Here is a 26286-nt window from a genome sequence, read left to right on the forward strand (position 1 = left end):
AAAACGAACACACAGTCGACTGTGGACAAGCAGGCCGACTTGACGTAACCGAACGAGCCGAACGCCGCGATTCGAGAGTGGAGATTTGAGATTGGCGATTTGGAGATCCGGAGTTTTCGATTCGCGCCTGCGCAACGCGACGATTTTCGAATATTTCAAGTGTGTGATTTTTTTTCCCTGTGACTCCAGTGACTTTTGAGATGAGATCAAACGCCTTTGAGTAACGAATTTGGAAAACGATTTCAAAATCTGAATTTTTTTCAAGTGTAAATTTGTGATTTTGGAACAATTAAAAACTAAAGATTGTGAACCCAAGTGAATTTGGAGATTAAAAACACAGAACTATTTTTTTCGAGTGCTTTGTAAAGATTTTGGAACATTTAAAAACTAAAGATTTTTAACGCTAGTGACTGTGAAACTTACGAACATCATGCCTCCCTTGGCGGCGATCCGTGGCCTCTGGCTCCTGGCTGTCCTGGGGATCCTCAAGGGGATTCCCGGCACCGCGGGCATTCCCAACGATCAGTACCTGAAGATGTTTCCGCAACAGGCGCCGCCCCAGGATGACCTGTGCTACGACAGGGCCCGCGAGCCGAAGGTCTGCGTTCCGGAATTCGTAAACGCCGCCTTGGATGCGCCCGTGGTGGCCAGCTCCACCTGTGGATCCATGGGATCATCGGCTAACCCACAGCGGTACTGCGAGTTCCAGGAGCACGAGCGATCCTGTCACACCTGCGATGCGAATGATCCCCTACGGAGCTTTCCCGCCCGCTACCTCACCGACAACAACAACTCGAACAATGTGACCTGCTGGCGCAGTGAGCCCGTCCTCGGGAGCGGCGACAATGTGACCTTGACCCTGTCGCTGGGCAAGAAGTTCGAGCTGGTCTACGTGGTCCTGCAGCTGTGTCCCCACGCACCGCGTCCCGACTCGATGGCCATCTACAAGAGCACCGATCACGGCCTCACCTGGCAGCCCTTCCAGTTCTACAGCTCCCAGTGCCGCCGGCTCTTCGGTCGTCCAGCCCGCCAGGCGACGGGGCGGCACAACGAGCACGAGGCCCGCTGCTCGGACCTCACGCGTCCCATGGGCGGCTCGAGGATCGCCTTCAGGACTTTGGAGGGCAGACCGTCGGGCAAGGATCTGGACTCGTCGCCCGTCATGCAGGACTGGGTGACGGCCACGGACATTCGGGTGGTGTTCCATCGCCTTCAGAGAGTGGGGGATCCGCAGGCCGTGCTCTCGCTGGATGCCGGCCACGGAGGAGCCTCGGTGGATCTGGCCGGGGGCAAGTACAGCGTTCCACTGGCCAACGGCGGATCTGGTCCCACTGGCAACAACATCGAGTTGTCCCACGAGGGCGCAGGGGGCAGTAGCGGCAGCGGCAGTGGACTGCACTACGCCATCTCCGATTTCGCGGTGGGCGGGCGGTGCAAGTGCAACGGCCACGCCTCCAAGTGCTCCACCGACGCCAGCGGGCAGCTGAACTGCGAGTGCAGCCACAATACCGCCGGCAGGGACTGCGAGCGCTGCAAGCCCTTCCACTTCGATCGCCCCTGGGCAAGGGCCACCGCCAAGGAGACCAACGAGTGCAAGGGTGAGTCTTAAAAAATATATGATCATTATTAAAAAATATATGATATGATATAGATATTACAATTAATATGATTTAATAATAAATAAGTCATTACTATATATTATGTTACTTATATCATATTATCAGTTACATACATATATCATATATAAAACACAGACTTTGGGGAGATTATGAAATTAGTTTATTCAAAAATATTCTTTTATTTTATTAAAAAAATTGTATGTTATCTGAAGAAATATGAAATCAAATATTTCCATATATTACCTATTATTCCTTCTCATTTTAAAATATTAATCTAAAAACTACTCAGGTCTAAATAGAATACTGTTCATTATCAAGGGCAGGTTGGAAGCTTGAAACAAATAATTTAGTTCTAGGAAAGGGTTGGAAATATAAAGCCTATTTGTTTATTTATTAGTAATGAAAGGAGATTCACCAAATAAACATTATTTGGGACCAGCCGCAAGTATATTTGTACCTCCGATTATTATGTCATCATCAAATTCCGATATTTATAAAATATTTAAATTGGCAAGATGCCCCGGGGATAGAAATATGGGATTACGATTTCTTTTATTGGCCAATATTATTGAGTGGGCTTAAAGGGAATGCTCGAGCCTCTAGGGATCTTACCTGGGCCTCGGAGGCTCTTTTACCTAAACCTTTGCCGGCTGCTGTGCGGAATATCCCGGGCTCGCTTTACCTAGAGCAAAGTCAACTTCCCCCACAGAAAATCAGAAAACCAGAAATGCAGAAAACCAATCCCAGCCGAAAAAGGGAAATTTCGATGCGAAAACCCCCAAGGACTCTGGCTTTTGGCTTTCGGCCATCCAGCCCAATCTGTTGGGCAAACATATCGGGACACAAAGTTAAAATATATATAGAGAAATCGGTGGAGAGCAGCGGCAGGGTTGCAAATGGTAATCTGGCATGGATATGGAGATATTATGGGTAGAAGGAGGCGGCGACAGCTCCATTAGAATTCAATTTTTAAGCCAGTCGCGTGTGTTTAGTTTTCATCTTAACTTGGGCCCAGGGGTTGCTCTTTTTCTGCCGGCAGAAGGATAAGAATTCCGGAGGAAACTCAAAATCCGAGGAGGTAAACCTGAAGGCATCAATGTTTGTGCTGCGGATTTGGCTTAGCCATAATTGAACAACTCGATGGACACGTGTAGAGTTAAGGTAGAGCGGCGTTTAAATTGGGGGAGGTATTTGGTATATCCAAGACTCTTGGACCAACCCTCGCCACGAAAACGATAATGAAATCGAAATCGAGACTTTACCTTTGGCCAGGCTAAACAAGCAAACAACAACAGCGCAAACATTCAATCAACACACAATAGAGCGACGGCGATATCCCAAATACTGAGTTTTGAGTCATGAATCCAGAATCCAGAGTCCCCGGGATAAACCCTCGCAATTAACCCTCTAAAAACTCGCTGAGCTGAGAACAATAAGCGCGAATTTAAGCGAAATTAATTTGATAAGCATTTTCAACAAGAGCGAATAAAACACACAAAATGAGAAGGGAAGGTTTTTTTGGGTTTTCAATTTTGATTTTGCGCAATTTACAATATTTTACATGAAAAATTTGAACTGACAAAATTATGAGGGTTCTCTATAAGTTAAGAGGATTTTTAGACTGTTGTTTTTAAAGGGCTTAGAACTTGCTTATTATTAATTTTATTTTCTTTTTTTAAGATGGTATATATTTTCCAAACTATGTGTATTCCAAAACTTTCCACATATCAAACCAAAAACAGAAAAAATCATTATCGAACACAAAGTGTAACCCATTTTTCATTAGATGCTATCCTTGGTAATAGTAGAGCACCAAAAAACACTTGTCCATCATTCAGTGTGTGTGTTTCAGGCACTTGATGAAAGTGTCCTTCGTGGTCATCACGTGCCATAACATTGCGATTTTTTTGTGATCCATTCCGAGGGGGAGATGGTTGAGATGGACATGCAGCCGGGACCTTTGGACCATTGTTTAGTGCATAAATCACAGTCACACCCAACATTCGGGGCGGGAAAATGAAAATGGATAAATGGGAAATGGAAAATGGAGGGCAGACGCTCTCTTATCAGAGGACGGCACGTGTGCCAGACTCGCCGTCCTCGTCCTTCGTCGGTTTATTAGGGTTGCAAAATGCAACAACCCCTCACCCCTTCGCATTTTTCGATTTTTCAACTGTTCAAAGGACAAAACCCGGCTCATGCACATATGTAGCATGTTTATGGACAAACGAAATTAACGTTGCCATCGCCGCTTTTCGACGTTCAATGTGACCTCAAACAACGGCTACAAAAACAACCAACAGGCAGCAATTACAGACCGAGCGACCAACAAAAACAACAACAATGAAAGCAAAAGGGAAACGGAAAATGTCCAGGCCGGAAAATATTTCCGATGAGCGGTGTGAAAAGCAAAAACAAAAAAAAAACCACAGAAAATTCGGAAAAACGAACATATGCGAGCAGATTGCATTCGAATCGAATCAAACGAAATGGGTATTTGGGTATGGAAATCGAATCGAATGGAAAGGAATGAAAGGGAACGAGATATTATCTCTTAACTAACTGCGAAACGATTTAGCTGGGGTTTTAATGAGGAGGCGGCGACAGCAGGCAATTTGCAAGCCATTTTCACCAAATTAGGAGTCACCCACACTCCCAAAAAAAAAACACATGGAATGATTTCCCAAACGAAAAGGGAACAACATTTAAAAAGTCTTATAAGATTAACAGGTATGTCTACTAGGGATGTATTTCAAAAAGAATCGACTGATATGTTATGTCGACAAAAATAGAGAATATATCGTTCATTTAAATGTATCATAATTCGAAATATCGACAATTAAAGTATTTAAGTATGAAAATCGATACTTACTTACTTTAATATGTTTTTCATTAAACTTCAATATAGGAAGCCCTCAAATGCCAAAATGTAACATATCATTATTGTTTCATGTCGAAAGAGCAATAAACAATTGGAAATGCATATGTTTCTAATCGAGCATTTTTTTTAAACGGAAAACCCAAAGGCGGAAGTTTGGATTCTTTATGGCCTGCTTTTTTCGATATTTCCGATGGCCAAAATTATGGATCATTAAATGGATCAACAAATAATAAAGCCATCTTTAGGATTACAAAATGAAAACCGAAAAGCGCTAATTTTACGAAACCATCTCCAGAAATGGTGATTAATGCACAGATGCAATCCCATTATTTCTCTCTGCGCGCCGGAAACCATCCATCCTGAGCATTCTTTTACCATAAATTGCCAAACTCAGACTCGCACTTCCAACTCGGAGCATAAATCGCATTAGATTTATAGGTGTCGAGAACAAAGGAGCGCATTTACCTCCTATCCATATATATTTTTAATGAGTTAAGATGGCAGACAACTTTGACCCGCACTTAACCCCTCAATCATAAGGCGAATGCAGTTTATCACACCTCCTAGATCGGTATAGTTGGCTTTGTATGCACAGGCACTCGGGAGTCATAAAGAGCGGAGAATAGAGAGGGAATTCTCAATTCAATTTTAAATTTAAACAAAAACAAACAAACTCAAGAGGTGGCTAAAATTAAATGCTGGCGTTGTGTTGCGCTGCGTTGAGATGGCGCGCAATAAATAAATTTAAATCCGTTAAAACGTTTGGCAAATCAAGACATTACTCATACGCCGTGTGCTGTTGCCGCACCAGAAATAGTTTCTCCGAATCTAATTCGGATTCTGATGGACGGGTGATAAATGTGCCGGGGCTTACGAAGATGCCGCGCAAATTAGCCAAACAATTTGTCTAGCCAAAGTCGAATGGAATGATTAGGTAGTCATCTAGAAAAGTGTATCACAAGGTCATTGAAACTGAGTTACTTGCTGTTTTTTTTATTTGTAGTTTTAGTTTTTTGTAAAAGTGCAAATACCTTTTTTTAAGATTATTAATACCTATAGAAATGTAGAAAAAACTCTTCAAATCAGACCATTAATCAATAAGTTATGAGCAAATAATTGGATGCAAGCAGGCAAGCAGTGCAAGCAGTCAACTTACTGCTTACATAACTCCCTTTTTAGCCTAATATATCCATAAAGCTAATTGATAGGGGCTAGGGAAATTTTAATCTCAGTTCTTTCGTGAATATATTTCATCTATTTGGCCCCATCACCTTGCTTTTGCTTTTGTGGCTGCATTTTCCATCAGTCAGCTTTAGTTGCTTTTACCAGATTTTTTCCCTGTCATTTTCCGGGCTTGTCTCCTTTTTTCTTCGCTGGCTCTCCTGGACATTGATTCGAAATTGCATTGGCATGTCCTCAAGTTATTTGCTCGTCCTTTTCGAGGGGATAGGGCTTTGTTTGGCTGTGATTCCGCTGCTTTGTGTGTGAATGTCCTGTGGCTATAATTTCGCACAGCATTCGCCCTGCCTTCCCAGTTTTCCCAGTCGCCTTATGTCAGTTTTCATCAGTTACATTTCATGAATTTTCTCTCTTTTTTTGTGTAGCTCGTGGAAAGGAAAATGGGTGGCAAAGGGCTGAAAGGAGGTGGAAGATGGCCTGAGTAGAAAGCGAAACGTGCAAAAATCCTTTCGCCTTGCCATCTTCTCCGTTGTCATTTTAATTGTTGTTTACCGGGCTTGTCAAATGCGCACTTCAGTGCGAAAGAAAAAATTTAAAAAAAAAAGAAATAGCTGGACAATCAAGGCTCTAGACTAGGAGATGCCCTGTAAAATAATTCTAAATATTAAAAAAAAAACATCTAATAATAAAATTCGTAGAAAAATAGAATCAAAAACTTTGAAATTATTTATAGAAATATTTTAAAGTCTCTTTATTTCTCTTGTAAAAAGTACTTGAATCTAAATTTCAAATTACCAGGTACGTTGGGTTAAAAAAAAGAAGAATGACATCAGTGCTAAATGAAAGCCCCCAGGTGGTGCCCTGCCATTCGGTGGGTCTGGGCTTTGGGCTTTGGGATTCGGGTTTTGGGCACTGGAATACCTAGACACCTAGACCATTCGTTATGATGGCCGGCTGTCTATGACGAGGCTGTCATCGCCATACGCTCTGATTTACTGGCCAGCACACATACACACAGTCGTCCTGACATATCCACATATATCCTGTATAGCCCACCCCATCCCTCGACCTTTGGCCACCTCACCTGCTTTAATTTTTGCGCTTCAACATTTGTGAATTCCGAAGGGGAATTCATTTAGAAATACCTTTTAATAGGCCCGGTGAAGTGAAAATGGAAATCACTTGAGTTGTGTAGCCAAATTTATGTTTTCCTCCCTTTAAAATTCTGCATATTTCGGTTTTGGGTTCGGTCTTGGCTTTCAAGTGATTATGATTATTTTTTATGCACACATCGCAACGCCAGCAGCCAAAAAGCGTCGCTCCGGATTGCTCATCAGCCAGCGAACGTCAAAAGCAAAGGGCAACAGCGGCCAGGATACAAGGATACAAAGATACATAGATACAGGGAGCTCAAAAGCCAAACAAAACCAAAACAAAACAGGACGAAACGTTAAGTCAGCAGCTTTGAGGCGGATCAGTTGATTACGAATCAAGGACCTGCATATACTCTATAAATTACCTCGAATTTGATTTTAACTAATGTATTAAATAAGGATATCTGAAAGATCTGGACCAATCATAAAAACTTAGTAGATAAATAGTGGTAAAATAAAATTTTTTACAATATTTTGACCAGGCTCACAATTTTTAATAATTGCTTTAATTTGTACACTGATGAAAAAACGTAGTAGAAACGTAGAAAATGTTAAGCTTTGAATTTAAATATGAAATAATTTTTGCAAGGACGCAAAATATTAAAAAAAAAAATATGACAAACATTTCATTTAATATTTTCCTCCTTAATTCGAATATTTTCATATTAAATAAGGCAATTAAATATGGGAATATGTTATATATCAGGTTTTTTTTTTTTTACCACTTTTAGTAATTGTATTGATTATAACTTACTGAGGCAGTACAGAATCGTTTAAAAATGCGCAAGGACTGCTCTTGGGTTTTTCATCTATGCCACTGCTTCGAAAGGTGGAAAAGGTAAAATCCCCCCTTAAATCCCTCATCTGTGTGTGTCTGCTAGAAAATGGCCAAGGGCCAGCAAGGATGTGAGAACGAATGCCGTGCGTTGATTTTAACTGTTATTACTTGGAGGGGTATACATTTATATACATATGTCTCTGGCTGCAGGACGACTTACAGGACTCGACCCCTTCGCTCGTCTGTTTGTCTATTTGTCTGGCCATTTGAGTTTTGTGTAAGCAGTTAATTGGATCAGGGGCGCTGGCTGCCTTTGCCTTCAGATCTTACCAACCAACCATCCAACCAACCCATCATCCTCATCAGCATCCTCAGCGGGATTCCAAAGAAAACGGCACAAGAGATTGTTGCATACTTCATGGAGCTGAAGCTGGAGCTGTTGGATACATTTTTAATAGGCTGTGAATGTGAATGCCAGGCCAACTGGGCAAATGTCAACACAAACTCGAGGAATGTCGAGGAATGCCAGCGGCTCTCCAGTCAGGTTGTTTGTAGGGTTTCCAGAGGAGTGGGTTCTGTCTGTTCGTGGAATCTATTAAATCATTTTTGTTGCTAATACATTTGTACATATAAATAGCAGCGGCAGCAGCCAGAAGCATATGCACAATTTACTGATACTGGGTGTTGCTCTTGGGAATTCCTTTGAATTTCAATTGCGAATGGCGAAAATTCCCTTCCAAATGTGAAATGCGGCGAACTTGCGACTTTGGGGCAGCTGCCCATGCGCAACAACAACATCAATATCAACTGTCTGCAACAATAGACACGGAAGCCACGGGAAAAAGGAAGCTGTCCATGGGTGGATGGAGAAGTTGTGGAGTAATAATTAATAAGACTAGAAAATATTACAAAAAATATTTTAAATACATTAAATCAGGAGTGTGACCTCTACACGCCTATTTTGCATTGGGCACACGTCGATTCTTCTTTGTGTCCCTAACATTTATTCACTAAGAATGGGAAAGTAATTTATAATAATTAAGTAATTCAATGGCCAGAATATTTGTGATAAAATAGTTATTAATAACTATCCAAATACCCCTTAAATCCCATCGAATCTCTTTGATCAACCCACTGGCTGTGGCCTAATGATATGTATGGCATATCGGACATGAGCATAAAAAAAGCCAGCACATAAATCAAAATGTGTGCAGTGGCAACTTCTGCAACTTCTCACCTTCGGCGGGAAAAGAGGGGCGATTTTAAGTTTTCTGTTTTCAGTTTTCTGTGTTTTTCGGGGGAATCGCCGCAACTGCAGCCGAAGTGCCACTAAACGTAATGTAAATAAGCATTTAACAGCAATAGCAACAACATAACATTCGGTATCCAGTATTCAGTATCCCGGCAATAAATGGCATTACAAACAACGGGCAAATAAATCGCAGTGAAGCGCAAATGCTCAGATGAAAAACGTCGACAAAACGCCGCCTTACTAAAAGTTGCTGCTAAAGTTGCTGCTTCTGCTGCTGCCGCGCTTAACATTTACAACATGCAACACAGAGAGGCAGGAGGCAGAATTGCAGATTGCACATTGCACATGGCACATGGTGTTGCCGCCGACATGTTGACTTATGCCGCAGTAACAACTTCTCGGCTTCCCAGCCGCCCAGCTTCCCATCTACAGCTCCTCAGCCCCCAAACTTGCACGCTTCAAAACACTTGGACATGCGATTCGAGATTTGAGCAACAGCCATACAGAAACATACAAAAAAGCCAAGAAACACTACCAACTGGCAACACAACTTGCAACGGCGGCTTCATCTCGCCTTTTTATTGTTGCCGCCTGCACCTTGCCTTCAGCCTTCGGCCCATGCAAAAAAAAAACTGCAAGAAAAGAAGAAAAAACCCAGAAGTCGATGTTGTGGGCGCCATAAAATGACCAGAAACAGAAATGAAACATAGGGATCGTGTTGGTTATGGGAAGATTTACGGATGACCAGCTATGCAGTTTGGTGTTCGAGGAACATTTACATTTATCTTTAGCTGGAAAGACTCTTTCAAATATAGGGAATTTATATCTTAAAATGTACTACTATTTTTATCAGTGTACCCATTTTACATTTCATCTACTGATAATAAGATTCTAATAAGATTTTTCCATTCCCTGAATTGATTTATTTATTTGCTCATAAATCTTATACAATTCCCTCCAAAAATCAACGGGAAATGAAAAAATGTATTTTATTTTCCCATGAAAATTGAAATTATTTCGTATGTTTGCCGATTATGCGCCTGACTAACCCATTTTGAGGCTGTATTTAGTCAGCCCATTTGATTGATATGTTCTTGGATTTGTTTTATATATAAACAAACACTGAAACATTGGTACGCATTTCGAGTTTCTCACCTCCCGCGAACATGCCATAAAATCTGCTCCAAATACACCTAATTATCGAGAGTAAAGTACTGAACATTTCTGCCTGTCAGCGGGTAAATTTATCCTAAAAAATAAAAAGAAATAAAATCCCGAAAAGAGGCGAAGAAGTTGTGTGCAAAGTGGCCAAGCCAAAAAACGAAGGCGCTGTGAATGAGGTGCATCAAAGGTGTGAAGTGCAATCAAGAGGTGAAAACTACAATTTCCTCCTAAAAATTTTACTTCATATCAGCTTTATTTTCGTTCTTCAGAAAACAAAAATAACACATTAGAACATCTAGTTCGTTTTATTTAAAATACAGAAAAAAAGCAATCAACTGATTTATTTAAACTCATAGTACAAAAAGTTGTACCTTCTCTTTAAATAAGTGCTGAAAAACCCTGAATCCAAGTGCCCCTCCAGCACTTTACACACATCATATTCTCCGTCTGAGTCTGAGTTTTTTAGTCAAATAAAAAGCTCATTAGGCAAGTTGACCAAATTGCAACATGTTTCTTAATTTCGTTGTTATTTATTTTGTTTTTGTGTTTTTTTTTGGGAGGGCGGCTGCCACGCCTGCGGAAAAAAGCCAATTCAAATATTAACCCTCCAGCTGCCTCTGTCCGTCCGTCCCCATGGCAAACAAAAGATAAACAAACAAGCGAGGAATGGGAAAAATAAAATGAGATAAAATAAATGAAAATGAAAAGCAAATTTCAAGTTGGAAAAGCAAAGCTCCGAAAATCCAAAATCAGGCGGGAGACGTTGTTAAAAGCCATTAAAATTGAAACTGTCGAATGATGATGATGCTGTGGGCAGAGGGGGCGTGGCCAAAAGAGGTGTGTGTGGGGGGGGGGGGGGGGGGGTTTGGTCATTCGAGCAGGTGTGTGTACGTCTCGCCCAGGGTCAGGCAAATAATTAACTCTGAGCCGATTTAAGCTGCGAAAGGCCGCCTATCGGGCAGAGGCATCAGTTTTCAGCTTTCAGGGCATCGAGTGTGTTTGTGGGTCTGGGTCCGAAATTCATTTCACACAGACACACGGGGAATTTTCGGCAGAGAGCTTTCTTCTGGGAACTTAATTACAGACCTCAAGATCGGACTGAAGATGATCTAACTGACTATCTAATGGGAAATACCTGGGAGGTGTGACTTTAAGGGGATTTTTAGTGTAATTTCTACCTATATTCTAGCATTTTTTGGTAAGGATATATTATTATTATAATTTTAGAACACTTTTTTAAAATACCTTAAGACTTTAGAACGAATGCGCAAAATAAATCAAAATATTCTCTCCTACTTTTGGCTTACAATTAAATAAATTTACATTTTATTACCTTCAATTAGAGAAAATGTCCGGGATGTGAACTGTAAAATGGTAGTTGGACATCGGTAGACCCCATCGATCCCAGCTCACTTTCGGCCCTCTAGTTTGTTATTGCCTGGCGTTCATTCAACCAAAACATCCCAAAGCATCCATCGATGTTATTTTGGGTATTTTTGCTTTAATTAAATTTTACACAAATATTTTGTGCGAAAGTATTTACCAATTTGAAGTTCTATGCCAACGTAGCCAACCCCCGCAGACTGAATGGGGATGTTTTGGGTTTGGCTTAGAGTGAGGGTTAGGGTGAGGGTTCGGATTCGGGAATGGGGATGGTCTGACAAATGGTCACCTGTTCGAAAGGTAAGGAAATCCAAAAGGGTTTCCAACGGACGGGGACGGGACTATCTTGTCTCGAGATTTCTCGACTCTTTTTTGGCATCCTGACAGGCGCCAAAAGACGACGAGATTAAGTCATCGAAGCGGCAAACTCGGAAAAGGGAAACTCGGAAAGCCAACAACAATAATCTAACTTTCATTGTCTTGGGGGTGGTTGGGTGGGTACTCATCGTTTTCCCTGTTTTGAAAATATTTTCATTTGACAAATTTTAGATTTCCTTTTCATTTTTTGCTTTCGGTGGTTGGTCTTGTCTCTGTTTTTTTTTGTATTTTTATTTTTATTTTATTTTGGGTTGGAGTGGCATTCACTTGCCGGAGGCAAAACGACGGGCTCAGTTTAATTTGGTTTTATTTTCTTTTTTTTTTTGTTTGCTGCTCAAGCACGTAATTATCCTTTTTTGAACGCTTACAACCATCTTTTTCCGGCCTTTTGCATTCCGGCAACTTGTTTACTTATTTATTTTCGAGTGAACCACACTCCATTCCCAAATTTTATGACATCTTGTTACTTTTATTGTTATTGAGTTTGGCCTTTTGTCGCTGCGTTTTCCCGTTGTTAATTCCCATATTATTAATTTTTGAGGTCTGCAAACGATCCTATTAGGCCGACGTCGTCCCCAAAGAACATTGACAACATCATCTCGTCGGAAACAAGACAAGTTTTGGGTTGGATTGGGGATCAAGTATCTCGTAAGACCCGTGTCAAAACGAAAACCTCCTAATCTTCGTTCTACAAGATCCAACAACTCTGATTAGAAATCAAAGCCTTTTGCCGGAACCACAATTTTCGCAGCCAGCAACAACAACAAGCTGTAATCAAATGCAAATTATCAAAAAAAGAAAAAAAACCAAGAAGAAAAAATGTTTGGGGCGTGTTTCCAAAACAGAAACACCAACAACCACATCTAAATCTACAAAAGAAAAAGTTTCGATTTGGTTTTTTATATTTTATTTGATTTTTTCACTTTATTTTCCCTCCCGAATTCTGTGTCTCTTTCCTCTTGACCACAAAATTTATGTAGATTTACTGTGGGCAGTTGTGTGTCTCTGTTCGATTTCGGTTTTTTCTGCCTTTTTCGTTGGCCTTTTGTTTTTGATTGAGACATTTCCAAGTGCGACTTCTTGGCCATGGTCAATTAAAATGTGGCGAAGGCTGAAAATAGAGAAGGAGAAATTTTTGTGCCCAAGGAGATGAATATACTACGGAATGGAAAATACTCTAATTTTGGAATTATTAAAATATCTTTATATTTTGAGGGATATAAAAATTTAATTTTTATATTTTTATTTTCTTTACCATCTAACATTAAATGTTATTCCATTTGGAATATAAACTGTATTGTTTTGGTCAAGATTAAGAAGTTTTTAATATATTTTAAGGAATAATACAAATCAGTTCCTTATTATTTTTATTTTTTATCATCTATTGGTATATTTTATTCCTAGAAATGATTACAAATTTAATCAGTATTTTTAGGTAGTCCCCCTGCAAGTTTAGGGTAACTAATACTAAGCCGCTGGCCAAAACCAAGATAGGTAACGCCTATCTATTTCAAGGGGCCCCTGTTGATCCACCGACCCAACACGCCAAAGCGCAATCAAAAGCGTTTTTAATAATGCGCTAAGTGATTGTTAAGCGCTGGTGGAGAGCTCAGGGCTCACAGCTCGATGGCTTTCCCAATCTCAGAAATCACAGATTCCGAAGTTGAAGCTAAAGTCGTTAATGAGTCTGGCGGTTCGACAACTGCCTACGACCTTCGGTGACACCCGCATCTGGCACTCGGAAAAAAGGGTTTTCCTAACTATAAAAACATAAAAAAGAAACTATACAATTAATTAATATTTTAATAAAATCAAAAGAATTTAAATGCATATCAGATAGTAATTTAATAATTAAGTTATTTAAATTCTCTATCTATCTATCGTTAATCTAAGGATTAAGTTATTGCTAGTAATTTTTCCTAGTGTATCTGGTGCGGGATGAAGGGCTTGGCCTCTCTGCCGGCTTATTAAAACTCAATTACATTTAATTAATCAAGCAGACTGGCAGAAGATTGGAGCTCCGACACCTCCGCCACAGTGACGTTGCACAATCGAAAGGTGTAACAAGAAAGGAAGTTAGCTTCGGCCAGCCGAAGCTTAAATACCCTTGCAGATCATTCCTATTAATTAACAAATCGCAAAAATGTTCAATTAATTTCATTAATTTTCCGATCGTTCCTATGGCAGCTATATGATATAGTCGTCCGATTTTGATCAAATTAAAATTGAAATTCGGAAATATTTAAAAAGAGTCATATCCTAGAGTAGAAGATAATACAATAAAAACGAAAGAAGCTAGAATTTATTTCCTATTACTTTTCCATTAATTTCCCGATCGTTCCTATGGCAGCTATATGATATAGTAGTCCGATTTTTTAAATAATTAATTCGAAATTCAGAAATATTTAAAAAATAACATCCCCAAAAGTAGAAGGTGATATTTCAAAAAACACCGAAGCTAGAATTTTTTTAACGTTTTCTTTTCCGATCCTTCCTATGGGAGCTATAAGATATAGTTGTCCGATCCGGTCGGTTCCGACATATATACTACCTGCAATAGAAAGAAGACTTTTGGGAAAGTTTCATCCCGATAGCTCAAAAACTGAGAGACTAGTTTGCGTAGAAACAGACAGACGGACAGACGGACAGACGGACAGACGGTCAGACGGTCAGACGGTCAGACGGACAGACGGATAGACGGACATGGCTAGATCGACTCGTCTAGTGATGCTGATCAAGAATATATATACTTTATGGGGTCGGAAACGTCTCCTTCACTGCGTTGCAAACTTCTGACTGAAATCATAATACCCTCTGCAAGGGTATAAAAAAACGTCGGGGAAACTAAGTCTCAATCTTAACCTCTATCTCAGTCGCAGTCTCAAGCTGAAGAACTGGCGAATCGACATTGGCTTCATTAGCGACATAAAGACAAACACCAAATTATCGGCTCAAACAAATTGAAGTTGCCCATCTGCATGCGTAAACAAATCGGTCAAGTTCCCCTGATTGGAGGCGACAAATATAAATATATTTCGAAACCGATTCCGGTCTTTGGAATGCTATGGCCATTGCAGTTGCAGTTTCAGTCCATCGAGAGGAAGTGAAAGGTGGAAATATGAAGATGACGATGAATGAACGGATGGTCGAGGCCTGCATGAATGAATGTGGATGTGAATAGATTGGTGATCGCTCATTGAAGGGGAGTTTGAAGTGCAGAGCCATGATTTCTTTTTAACAGCGTAAAGGTTACCCCAATGATAGAATAGGATCTTATAAAAACCCGGAAGAAAATGAAATTGTGAAAATAACATTTTATTCTCCTTTATACACTAAATGCTACCAATTACCCATGTTGATTCCCTCACGGCAACTTTGTCCCCATTTCAAAGTTTTCTTATCACACTCAACTATTTAAGAAGCTGGGCAAACAAAGCGCTCCCGAAAAATAAATATAGCCAAGAACCGGGAAAAAAGAAACAATACAATATGCAAACAAATGTGGGAAAATGGCTTTGCCAAGTGACTCGACTATGTAGTACCCATTAATTAATTTAATATTTATATATTATAACATTTATTCAGGCAATACCCAGGCCTTTAAAAAATATTCGTAAACATTTTTTATCGGTTTAGTTAAATTTCAATATCCCCACCCTATAAAGCGTGTCTATCCGCAACAACCTATCTAGTACACTATAGTACTCCACGAGTACCTCGAACCTCGTGTAAAAAGTGGGTGAAGTCGAGATTAAAAATGACAAACAATGCAGCGAAAGTCGGGAAAACGACGACGCCTGCCCTGTAATAATATTTGTAGGTACACTTACCTCCCCCACTGAAAGATTCCCCCGGTTTTTGGGGAGCGAGAGGAAAAATTACTTCATTAAAAGTTCGAAATGAAGAAGAAGTGTCCGAAAAAAGGGAGCCAAGAGCTGAGGTGTCCAGCTGCTGTCCCGATAAGAAACTCATAATTGGTGTCATTAAAAAAGCCATTTCGGAAGTTGTTAATCTTCCGCCGCCTCGCATCGCATCGCGTGGGGCCAACAATTATGCCAACTCAGTTTCAGTCGGTCGGTGGAAGAAGTCAAGTGAAGATGCATAAATATGTAATTTATTAAAAGGAAAAGAAGCGGAGGAACGGCAGCTGAGAAACCGTTTACAACAATGCCCCGACTTTTGTTTATTGTTATCATTATTTAGCCAACTGATAAGTCAGCGTCCAGGGACTTTGGGAATTCGTATAGCTATAGCTACAGAAGGGGGTATCCGTATCCCATCCCGCTGCTCTCGAAGAAAAAATCCCCTGGCTCGTTTTTCATATATTTTCTGTGCTCATCTTTTAATTATAAAGTGCGATAAATGTGACACACAAAAAGTTGAAAAAGTGATAGCCAAGGACAACGAAAAAAGAGCAGGGTGTCCCCAGAAAAACGAAGAAAAAACTTTAAATTAAAAGCCTTGGGTCGAAGAACAGAATACTCTTCAAGTAAAAGTATCGGAAAATGTTTAATATATTTATTCAATAGTTATATATATTTATTTAATATTCATATATATTTAACATAAGTAATACTCACATTCTTTTAATCGATGTTATTTATTAAATTTATATTCATTTTAAAAAATCAATTATTTCCAAAGTCAATTAGCTTAGGGAACATTTTTAGGCTTCTTTGACTTTTTGATAATTCTATTATATTTCAAAAACTTCAAGATAGGCTATATAAACAAAGGAACGGCAATCAAAAGTCGTTAAGGGGCAGTGCAAGAACCTTTTCTTTTTTTTTGTTGTTTTTTTGTGGCCGTTGTTTGTTTGTTTTTTAGGCCGCCTGCTGCCTCTGCTGGCTGCCTTTTGTGAATAGCATTTAATAAACACACAGCCAGGACACCCAGGATGTCCCTATACCATCCCATCCAATCCTCTGGGCTTGCTTTATGAAATAGCAAAATGTCCCATAAAGTAAAATGGCATAAGATAGTAGGCGAACGGAACGGGAACGACTGACCACAAAACTGGCTGTAAAGGCTGTAAAGGGAGATACTCCTCTCGTACATGGCCATCTTGTGTTGCGGCTTTGTCTTGCCCATAAATATTATCTGCACTTGTTGGCCTGTAACTTTGCACTGGCTTCTGTTTCTGTTTCTGTTCCTGCTTTTTTCCTCCTTTTTTTACGACTTGAAGGACTGAATGTTGGTTTCGTCGCCCTCAGTCAAGTGTTAATTTCTTCCCCAGCAATTAACTTTTGCCTCTCACTCTCTCTCTATCCAAAAAACTAAGCCAAGAAATAGAAAAGTGGATAGCTTGGATGGCCAGAAAAAAAGGCAGAAGATACAGATACATTTGGCAGAGTTTTAGGAGATGTATAGATATAGATACCATTGTCTTAATATGCAAATTGCATTGTCTACCCTCCGACGGCAGTCGTTGTCCTAAGGTTCAATTGGAGCGCGGATCAGCTTCCGTTTATCTCTTTGACCTCGAGCGTTTCTGGAAAACAGAAAACAGCAAACCGAACCGAAAACCGAAGACCAGATAAATATATGTACAAATATTAATAAAGATTCGGCTGAGCTGCTGGGTTGGAATCATGATCACACAGAAAACAAAAGAACCAAATTTTGAATATTATTTAATATTATTATTTAAATATAAACAAAAACCTTGGGGAATCTTAGCATTTTTCGAAATTATAAATATTATTTAATATTATTATTTAACATTGTATTTTTCCACTTTACACAAGAATATTGTTCCACATTTTTCTTCAAGTGCACATTGCTGTTTGTCGCGGAAAAAGTCTTGCACATTTTACTTATTATCATTGTTTTGGCCCATTGTGATTTGCTTTTGGCTGGCCCCGTTCATGTTACTTTCACGACTTGCATCTGAATCTCAGGCCGAATCTGAATCGAAATCTGCATCGGTATCTATATCTCTGTCCCATTGACAATATACTTTATGCGGCACTCAGGTGAATGGCACTCGGGCCGCACAAATGGTAGCTATCGGGTAATCGTTTTGTCAAACTACAAACTACGAGTACATAGCCCAACTTGACTTGACTTAACCCACGTTGGCCTGGAAGATAGTCATCTGGAAGCGACCTGGAAGTCGTGTGAGAAACTAATAATCCATTAGAATGCCATGCATCTTTCATCCGATTCTTCAGCTTTTGGTATTCTTCCCAAGGATCCAATCATTTTATCACAGCGCTTCGAACTCGGTTTAATGGCCTCTGATTCAGTCTGCCGGACAACATAATGTTTATTATGGGATGGACTAGAGATGTAGAGATGGGACTAGAGATATCCCCAGGCCAAGGCGAACAGGTTCATTAGAATCGTATGTAGAAAGTATTAGCAAAGGAAATGTGATGATGATGAGACATCCAGTGGAAATTTAGGTGAGATGGTTCAGGGAAGATTGGAGTTTGAGTTGTGAAGAACGATAATCCGGGAGATTTGAAAGGATCACAAGCAGTAAATCAACTGCTCGCATTGCTTGCTTCCATTATTTGCCAAGAACTTCTTAATAAATGGTCCAATTTTAAAATGTTCTTCAACACTTTGATAGGTATTACTAAACACAACAAAATGGCATTTACACTTTTAGAAAATCTTTAAAGATGTGGGAGCCAGGTTTATTAACTTGTAGACCTTGAATACTCTGCATCTGTACATCCATCCCATCCCCTTATCAAATCCTTAATTCACCTCCTCACATCTGCCCGATTTCCAGATGCATCCATGATTTCCACTTTTATGGCTTAATAGCTCTCAATGGAAATCGATTTATGTTGTCACTAATTGATTAGCAGCAGCTTTATCCCTGCCCAGTCGGCATTTCCTACCCTGCACCCTGCACCCATTTCCCATTTCCATTTCGACCACCGTTTGCACACCTGTTAGGTCCCTTTTCCGATTTCCGAAAACCGAAAACTGAAAACTGAAAGCCGAGAGAAGAAAAGGCTTGGCCGTTGGGAAACCCCCTCCCTTTCTCCCGGCGAATGAATGAATGAATGTCAATGCGAATGTGAATGCGAATTTGAATGCATCGCAACCGTCTGCCTTTCTGGTCGTCTGTCCGTCTGTCCGTGTGCCCACTGTCCATGTTCACGGACAACGGACAAATGCAAATAAATGCAAAGTCTGCTCGAGGGACGCGGCTCCTCTGCCTGGCCTTTGCACATAGTTTTGCATGCATTTTCCTTCCATAACACTGAGGGAAATATTTAATAAATCGGTGAGAAAAATTCAAAGTATTAAACGTTAAAAATAAAATTATAAAGTGTTCCCAAAATGGCTCTAAAAATTATTTTAGTTGTTTTATATTTTTTTAATTAAATTATGAAAATGCTAAATTTGTTAAACATTGTTTCGAGTGCATTAAAAGGGCCTGGGAGACGGGTCCAAAATGTGCAACATGGCAAGAGCAGAGCAGAGCAGCTGCTGCTCGGAAAACTCATTGAACAATTGACCAAATCGAAGCCTCAAACAGACAATAAATGCACAATGCACCAATGGAAGCCTGGTCCTCAAAAACTCCGAAATGTGGCAAAAAGCGGAGGGGTACAAAGATTAAAATCCATGAAAACGAAACTGAGGCGGCCGACACGCCCCCTTTTTTTCCAGGCTAGTTTTATCTCATGATGGCCATGTATGTATATATGTAGTTACCATACCATCCCATTCCATATTCCATTCCTGGCTCATTGTCATATCCCAAAATCCAGTGGCATTGTGCGACTCTCTGGGTCTCTGGTGGCATCTTATTATTAATTTGCTTAAGTGCCATAAATGGCAAACAGAACGAAAACTGAACACTGAGCACTGAACACTGAAGACCGAAGACACAAAAGGATTTAAGTTTCTGAGCCCAGGCCGCCCAGCTGGAGATTTTACACGTACTCCGATATCTCAGGTCCTGACCATGACGAATTGCCAAAAACTACAATAAAAAAATGAAAATGACACAAAGAGGAGGGAGGAACTACTTAAAAAGTGAATTGCTGGTTTGCTGGATTTCTGGGGAAAACCCGAATGCTCTTACAACAGTTGCGAAATAACTTGCAATCGGAGCGCTACGGGAAATTATTATAGGTGACCTTTTCACATGAACGGCAAGGGATCATGATCATCTTTGGGATCAGAAGTGCAAAGTCATTGTCTTTTATAATTTCTAACTTAGGGGATTTTATTTTGCACTCTGAGTTTGAAGCATAGAAAACATAAAAATTACAAGAACGTTACTTTCTAAAATAATTTCATAAATATTTGCTTTTTATATTATTATTTTATACCTTAAAAATTATAAGATCAGATCCTAATACGCTGAAATTGAATATTTTTAATTATTTTACCATAATTTAACTGTAATCCATAATTTATATATCCCCAAAGTGGGTTAAACTAAAAATATAAAATATATAACCCCTTAGTGGAGTGGAGTAGGACTCAACCAGAAAAAGGCAACAAGTGTCAAGTAATCGGAGAATAAAAACTGAGAAATCTGCAAGTGACATTGAAAATTCCGCCAGAGAGTTCGACCCCCATCCTCCTACTCTTCTGCATTTCTGTGGACGAGGAGCTGATTTATGTTTCATTGGTGGCCGACAGCAGCATCTTTGACCTTTCGTAGGCATCGCATTTCATGGAAGGTTTCTGGGGAATTTGTCCAACGGACATCGGAGATAGACCAGTTGTATCTGGGAGATGCCACAGATACGATTTTTAATTGACATTCACACAACGAAAACACGAAACATAAAGGGTTGGAGTGACGGAGTTTTCTGCTTAATTAAATGCAATCTACAACTCTATTGAGAATCAGTAGCCTGGGCATTTTTGCGCATTTAAAAATCATTTATTCGAATTAGCCCCCGGCAGATAAATGGTAAATGGTAATTAAGGCGTGGCCCATGGGCACAGAGTCCACGATTTCCCAGCAAAGCAAACAACAGAAAAATGGAAAATGGTAAACTGATTCGGAAAACTAAAACACACACGTGCACAGCTCCAGAAGATAAACAAACAAAATGCAAATGAAACAAATGCAAGTGCAACAGAATCAAATACAAATGCAACAGCAAATGCAAGGCCCCCGAAAAAGGCGAGAAAAATGTTAAACAAAACATATTGCCGCAATTGGAGGCCATGTGCAAGTGGCAAGTGTCGGGCTGACATTTCAACACCACAAAACGAGCACCGCGAGTTCCAAACTCTTAACTCTTAACTCTTGGCTCCAAAGCCAACCAGCAGCACTTTGATCCACGAACAGAGAAAAAATGGGAATAAAACTGAATAAAATTTGATATTTTAAATATAGTTTTGATATAATTATTTTATTTACAATTTAAATTATAATTATCTTTATTTATTTATACCTCACTTCAAAATCATATTCCTGATTTTAGATTAATAATGAAATTTTAAAAGTGGATATTTTTACAAAGATTTCAGATATTTTAGCAGACTTACGAATACACAGTAAAGAAAATGGCATAATAATAATAAATATTTGCATATCTTATTCAAAGATTCCTATTAAGCATTTAAATTAAATAAATAAAAAAACGTATTATTTAATATAAAACAAATAAAATTGCGATCTTTATTTTTAAAATATTTAACTCAAGGTAGAAACTATTAGATGCAAAGTAAATTTTCTTTCAATTTTTTACTTTTTTAAAAAAAGGTATTTCATATTAAATTCAAAGCTTAACATTTTTAGTTTTTTAAAATATTTTAATGAAATATAAAATCTTTGCAATTACTACGCTTCTTTTATCAGTGTAGGGTTATTATTTTCTATGTGTAAAAATCCCAATTCTCCTATCCGATTCGATCCGCACACGAGTCTGAATCCGAAATCTGAATCCCAATCAAAACAAAGATGCGGTACGTGCACTTGAGCGGTACGAGGGGAATGGGAATTGGAGGGTGAAGGGGAATGAGAAAGGGATGGAGGATGAGAATGAGGATGATCATGAGCGGTGCGGGCGATCAGCGGGCGGGCGACCGAGGAGACCTTTCACCTCACCTGCAAGTGTTGTTTATCTAGCTGCCGTTTTGTTTATCTGCCAGATACACACGCACACACCGACACAGATACATATTCATTTCAACACCAGCAACCTCAGGAACAACAACAAGGGCGAGCGGCAACACTCAATTGAGTTTGCTTTGTCTGCGATCTCAAGTTGTCCAAACTAATTAATGAGGACTGCCGCGAAGAGAATTATGTTGGGATATATAATGGATAATTGATTTCACTTTTTGTTGGTAATTCAAAATTATGCTGCCTAATAATTATTTGTTTTTGAGGTTTTTGAGAATCGGAAATGACTAAAAATGATGAGAAGAATATGAATAAATTTATTTAAATATTTTTTTAAATAAGCATACAATTTTAGACCTATTTTTGGCTGCACATAAAATACACAAATGGAGAACTTGCTAAAGCATTGGCCATATTATAGATCACACTGTATAAAGTGGACATTAGAATTTATTTCGAAACTCCGTTCGTTCGTTCGTTCACTTAACTTATTTTGTTTTCATTTCGGGCCCACTTTTCTGGCTTTTTCTGGGCGACTTAATTAGGCAACCAGAGCGTCTTATTTATGTGTCTTAACGAGTCGTTTATTTAACCCACCCTATATGCACCATACATATAGTCTCTATAGAATCGAAGCTGAGCACACCACACAAGCATTTTCGGGAAATTTGTTTATTGTTTTTCCTCGGCGTCCTCCGCACTAATTTGGGAATTTTTGGGCAACGTAGAAAATGCACCACGAAAATTGAAGTTGGAATTGGAATTCGAATATTTAAAAGGAGAAGAGAACACAGAAATAATTTCGGGGCCTTGATTTAAATACAAAAAACCAAAAACAAACAGAGAGAACATAACATTTTCCCGAACGCTCAGTTCGACGAAAAACCAAACATAAATTCTTTTTCCTATATCGACCCCCCTTCTCCTTCGACGCCTCTGTGTGGCCCAAAGTGAAGCCATGAACATTGTTTTTTATTAGCGGCAGGATATCGCTGGATCCCCTTCTCTAGCATATATATTTATATGTTAATTCGCCCGGCGTTAATTAGAGAACAAAACCCTGAATGCAGCTGAAGCTGAAAACAAGTTGGTTTTGGTTTCTTCTCCCAGCGATGGCTGAACCAAAAATGTATTTATAAGCATTCTACATGCATTCTTCTGGGATGTTTTTTGTGTACTTTTTTTATTGTATTTATTTATTTTGGCCACAGGCAGCAAACAATTTGTAATCGTTGTTTTTTATTCGCCACCAAGTTGACAAGGAAAATGTTGCAGCTGCGGCACGCAAAAAAAAAGACACCGAAAACAAAAGCTGCAGTCGCCTTAATTGCAGTTTTGCAGTCTGCAAGGAAGCGCCAAAAGAAAAATGTTTTCAAATTTTCCCCGAAAAAGCCTCGAGGGGGCGGCAATGCAATGCAGTGGAGTGGATTAGATGTAGATGGAAATGGAAATGGAAATGGGAAATGAGAATGAAAATGGGCGTGGGCCACGAAACATGGCCAGCTTTAATCCATTACTCTTGTTCTATTGTCCGAAAACGGACGTGGGTTGCTCAAGTAGTTTTGAATAATTTTCTCATAATTAACAGATTTTTATTTCGGGCGGTTAGTGTTTGAAAAAAGTGATTTAAATAATATACAATTTAAGTTTATTTTTTGGAGCTGTCAAACAATTACTTTACTTTCTTCGCCATTTTTCGTAACTTATTAAAAATAGCTAAATCTTTTAAATTGCAAATTCACTATTGATCTTTTAGCGTCAAGCCAATTCCATAACAATTATTCACTGACAACTCAAACCAAAGTATCTGAATTTCAAAAGGAATCCCCACAATAGCTTTGGCTCAAAGCGACTTTTTGATCGTTAGGTGACACACGAAATATGTTAGAAAGACCTACAAGTTAATTGCTCTTACCCATTATAATGCAGTTAGGATTTAGGATCGGGGGAAAGTAGTGAGAAAGGGGGCATTTGTGGACCCCGGGCTATCATTGTTTGGATGTTTTGGGGCCATGTGGATGAGGATGATGATGAGGATGGACGCGTTTCTTGGTATTCTCTTGGAAATTGGACGGACTCTTCCAGCGAAGTCGGTGCGAACAATTTATGAAAGTGGCTCTGGCTGTTTACGACCGTTTTTTCGGGGCGTTTACGATGAAAATGTTTATAAATACGATTCGCCCTGCACTAACACTAAATATATACGTTCGTTCTAGTGCTTGGTAGTTCTAGTGCTCAGTTCAAAGAGTGGCGAAATTGGGTTAACCAGAATACATAATACAGAATACTTGGACAGAATGCAGACGCTAGACGATGATGATGATGATGATGAGATGAGATGACATAATTGCCCGGCTTGTGATTTCTGTGAATCACTCAGTAAGCGAACAAGCATTTCGCTTTGTTCGGCTCGCAAAAATTCAAATTATTAATTACCAAACAAGATTGTTTCGTTGTCTGTTTTCTGTTTTTTTGTGTGTGTAAAACGACCACTTTTGATAAATCACAGAGACACAACACAGAGAGCACAGAACACGGCCACAAACACCAAAACAATTTTGCGATGAAATTGTCAAATTGCAGTGGAAAAACGCAAGAGCAGCAGCAACCGCAACCGCAATCGCACCAAACAACCAGAAGCCACCTCTTTTTCGGGGGAAATCCCCACTTACCCGCCTACCCGTTCTCCCATTTTCCCCCCTCCATCGCCACGAATTCAATTCACAATTTTCGGTAACCGAAAATCACTGCGAGGCGAACGCAATCAATCATAAAACGATGAAATGTCGACAACGAGGGGTCGAGCGAGGAAAATTGAAAACTCTCAGCCAGGACATGGACAAGGAAAAGCCCCGGCCCGAAAAACGGGGGGATAAAAAAGCCATCAACAGATACGACGTTTATGCGGGGGCCAATTTGCGAAATTATGCAGGGATTGTAAAAATTGTAATATCAAAAACCTAGGCTTTATTACTATAATGATAATAATTTCATAAAATTAATAACTAAAATAATTTCAATTTTAAATTAATTATTTTCATAAATTTAATTATGATAAAAAGTTGATTCAAAATTATCCCAGCTCAGAGCATAATACAAGTTTATCAAAAATATAGGCTTTAATTATCATAAAGAAACCCCCGCATAAACATTAGAGAACTTTAGAGCAAGTCAAAAGCGTAACGTTGGATTGGCTTTTGGTTGGTTTGCGTTTGCTTTTGGTCTGCTCCGGAATGGATCCGGAATGTTTTGGCTTTCGGTTTGTTTTTGGGCATTGGCAGTGGCCAAAGCGAACGCTTTTCGGACAATTATCAATGGTCTTCGATGCAGAGCAGCCCTCGCTGGCCAATTCTGAGCTGCTAAGCTCCGGCTTCTGGCCAGAAACCAGAAATCCACGAAATCCACGAACAGAAGCACGAAATCCCCCGGAGGAGTAAACCGACGAAAAACAAAAATATTCGACTCCGCCTGTGCGGCAGTTAATTAGAGATTCGCTGTGGACTGGGGAGATATCAAAGGGCCTCCATTCATAACTGGCAACTTGCAGCACTGCACTGTGTCAACTTGCATCGCGTACCGGAAGCAGTAGCCATTCAAATGGCGATTTCTGGAGGCCGGCAAGAAATAACTCAGCTCAATCGACTAGAGGAGTTGAGGTCCTCTTTAAAAAAGGTCCTATTCCATTAACGCAGAGTTATGGGCTCTTTAAAAGAGGTTAAACAATTTTTTCTAAAATTTAGAAACCGCAAACTTGAATTATTACCAAAAAAATATAAAAACAAAAAAATACTTTATACGGTATTTTAATTGATACGTTTTAATCATCATTTTGACATTAATCATATCATATTTAATTTTGTTTTGATTAAGTGGGAATATATTTGTATTATTTTGGTATTTGTTTGCGAGGAAATACTAGCTTTATTTATTACCAAAGTGAATTTGAAAGCTTTTAAAAAAGTTAAATTAATAAAGTCTTTTGTAGCTGTTATAGATCATTTTCATGTCCTTGTTTTCTCCGACCCACCAGCTTTCGCTGTCAAAATCAATGCCTCTTTCTTGGCCGAGTGACTAATTCGAGTCGAAAGTTAAGCGGCCTAAAAATGTTTTTATTGGAAACTCTCCCAGGCAGTTAATTTCGGGCGACTGCAACTGCGACAAAGATACGGATGCAGATACCGACGATACTGACGATTTCATTGTCTCCCTGGATTTTGGGGGATGAGATTTTGAGAGTGTTTGAGGGCCACTTATCAAATTTGAACTTAATTACTGGGCTCACCTTTCTCGGATAACACAGCAGCTTGGGGTCCGGCTAATGAGCGGTTTTATGCATCGCTTTAAGTCGCATTTGATTGAGCTGGATGGGCTGGGATTTTGTAATCGAATCGCCGAACTGAACTGAGCCTCAAATTTACATGGCCCCGAAAAGGCCGAA

At 39.5% G+C, this 26286-nt stretch overlaps 1 protein-coding gene across 2 annotated transcripts in view; it reads left to right on the forward strand.

The window, feature by feature from the left end:
• Window positions 1–26286, forward strand: part of NetA (Netrin-A) — a 45056-nt gene continuing 18770 nt past the window's right edge. For both annotated transcript variants that reach the window (XM_017139785.3, XM_017139786.3), the window contains exon 1: window positions 1–1598. In XM_017139785.3, coding sequence (XP_016995274.2) covers window positions 431–1598 — 1168 coding nt within the window. In that variant the 5' untranslated portion in view covers window positions 1–430. The remainder of the gene's footprint in view (window positions 1599–26286) is intronic.

Source organism: Drosophila takahashii, chromosome X (assembly GCF_030179915.1).
Source record: "Drosophila takahashii strain IR98-3 E-12201 chromosome X, DtakHiC1v2, whole genome shotgun sequence".
NCBI lineage: Eukaryota > Metazoa > Arthropoda > Insecta > Diptera > Drosophilidae > Drosophila > Drosophila takahashii.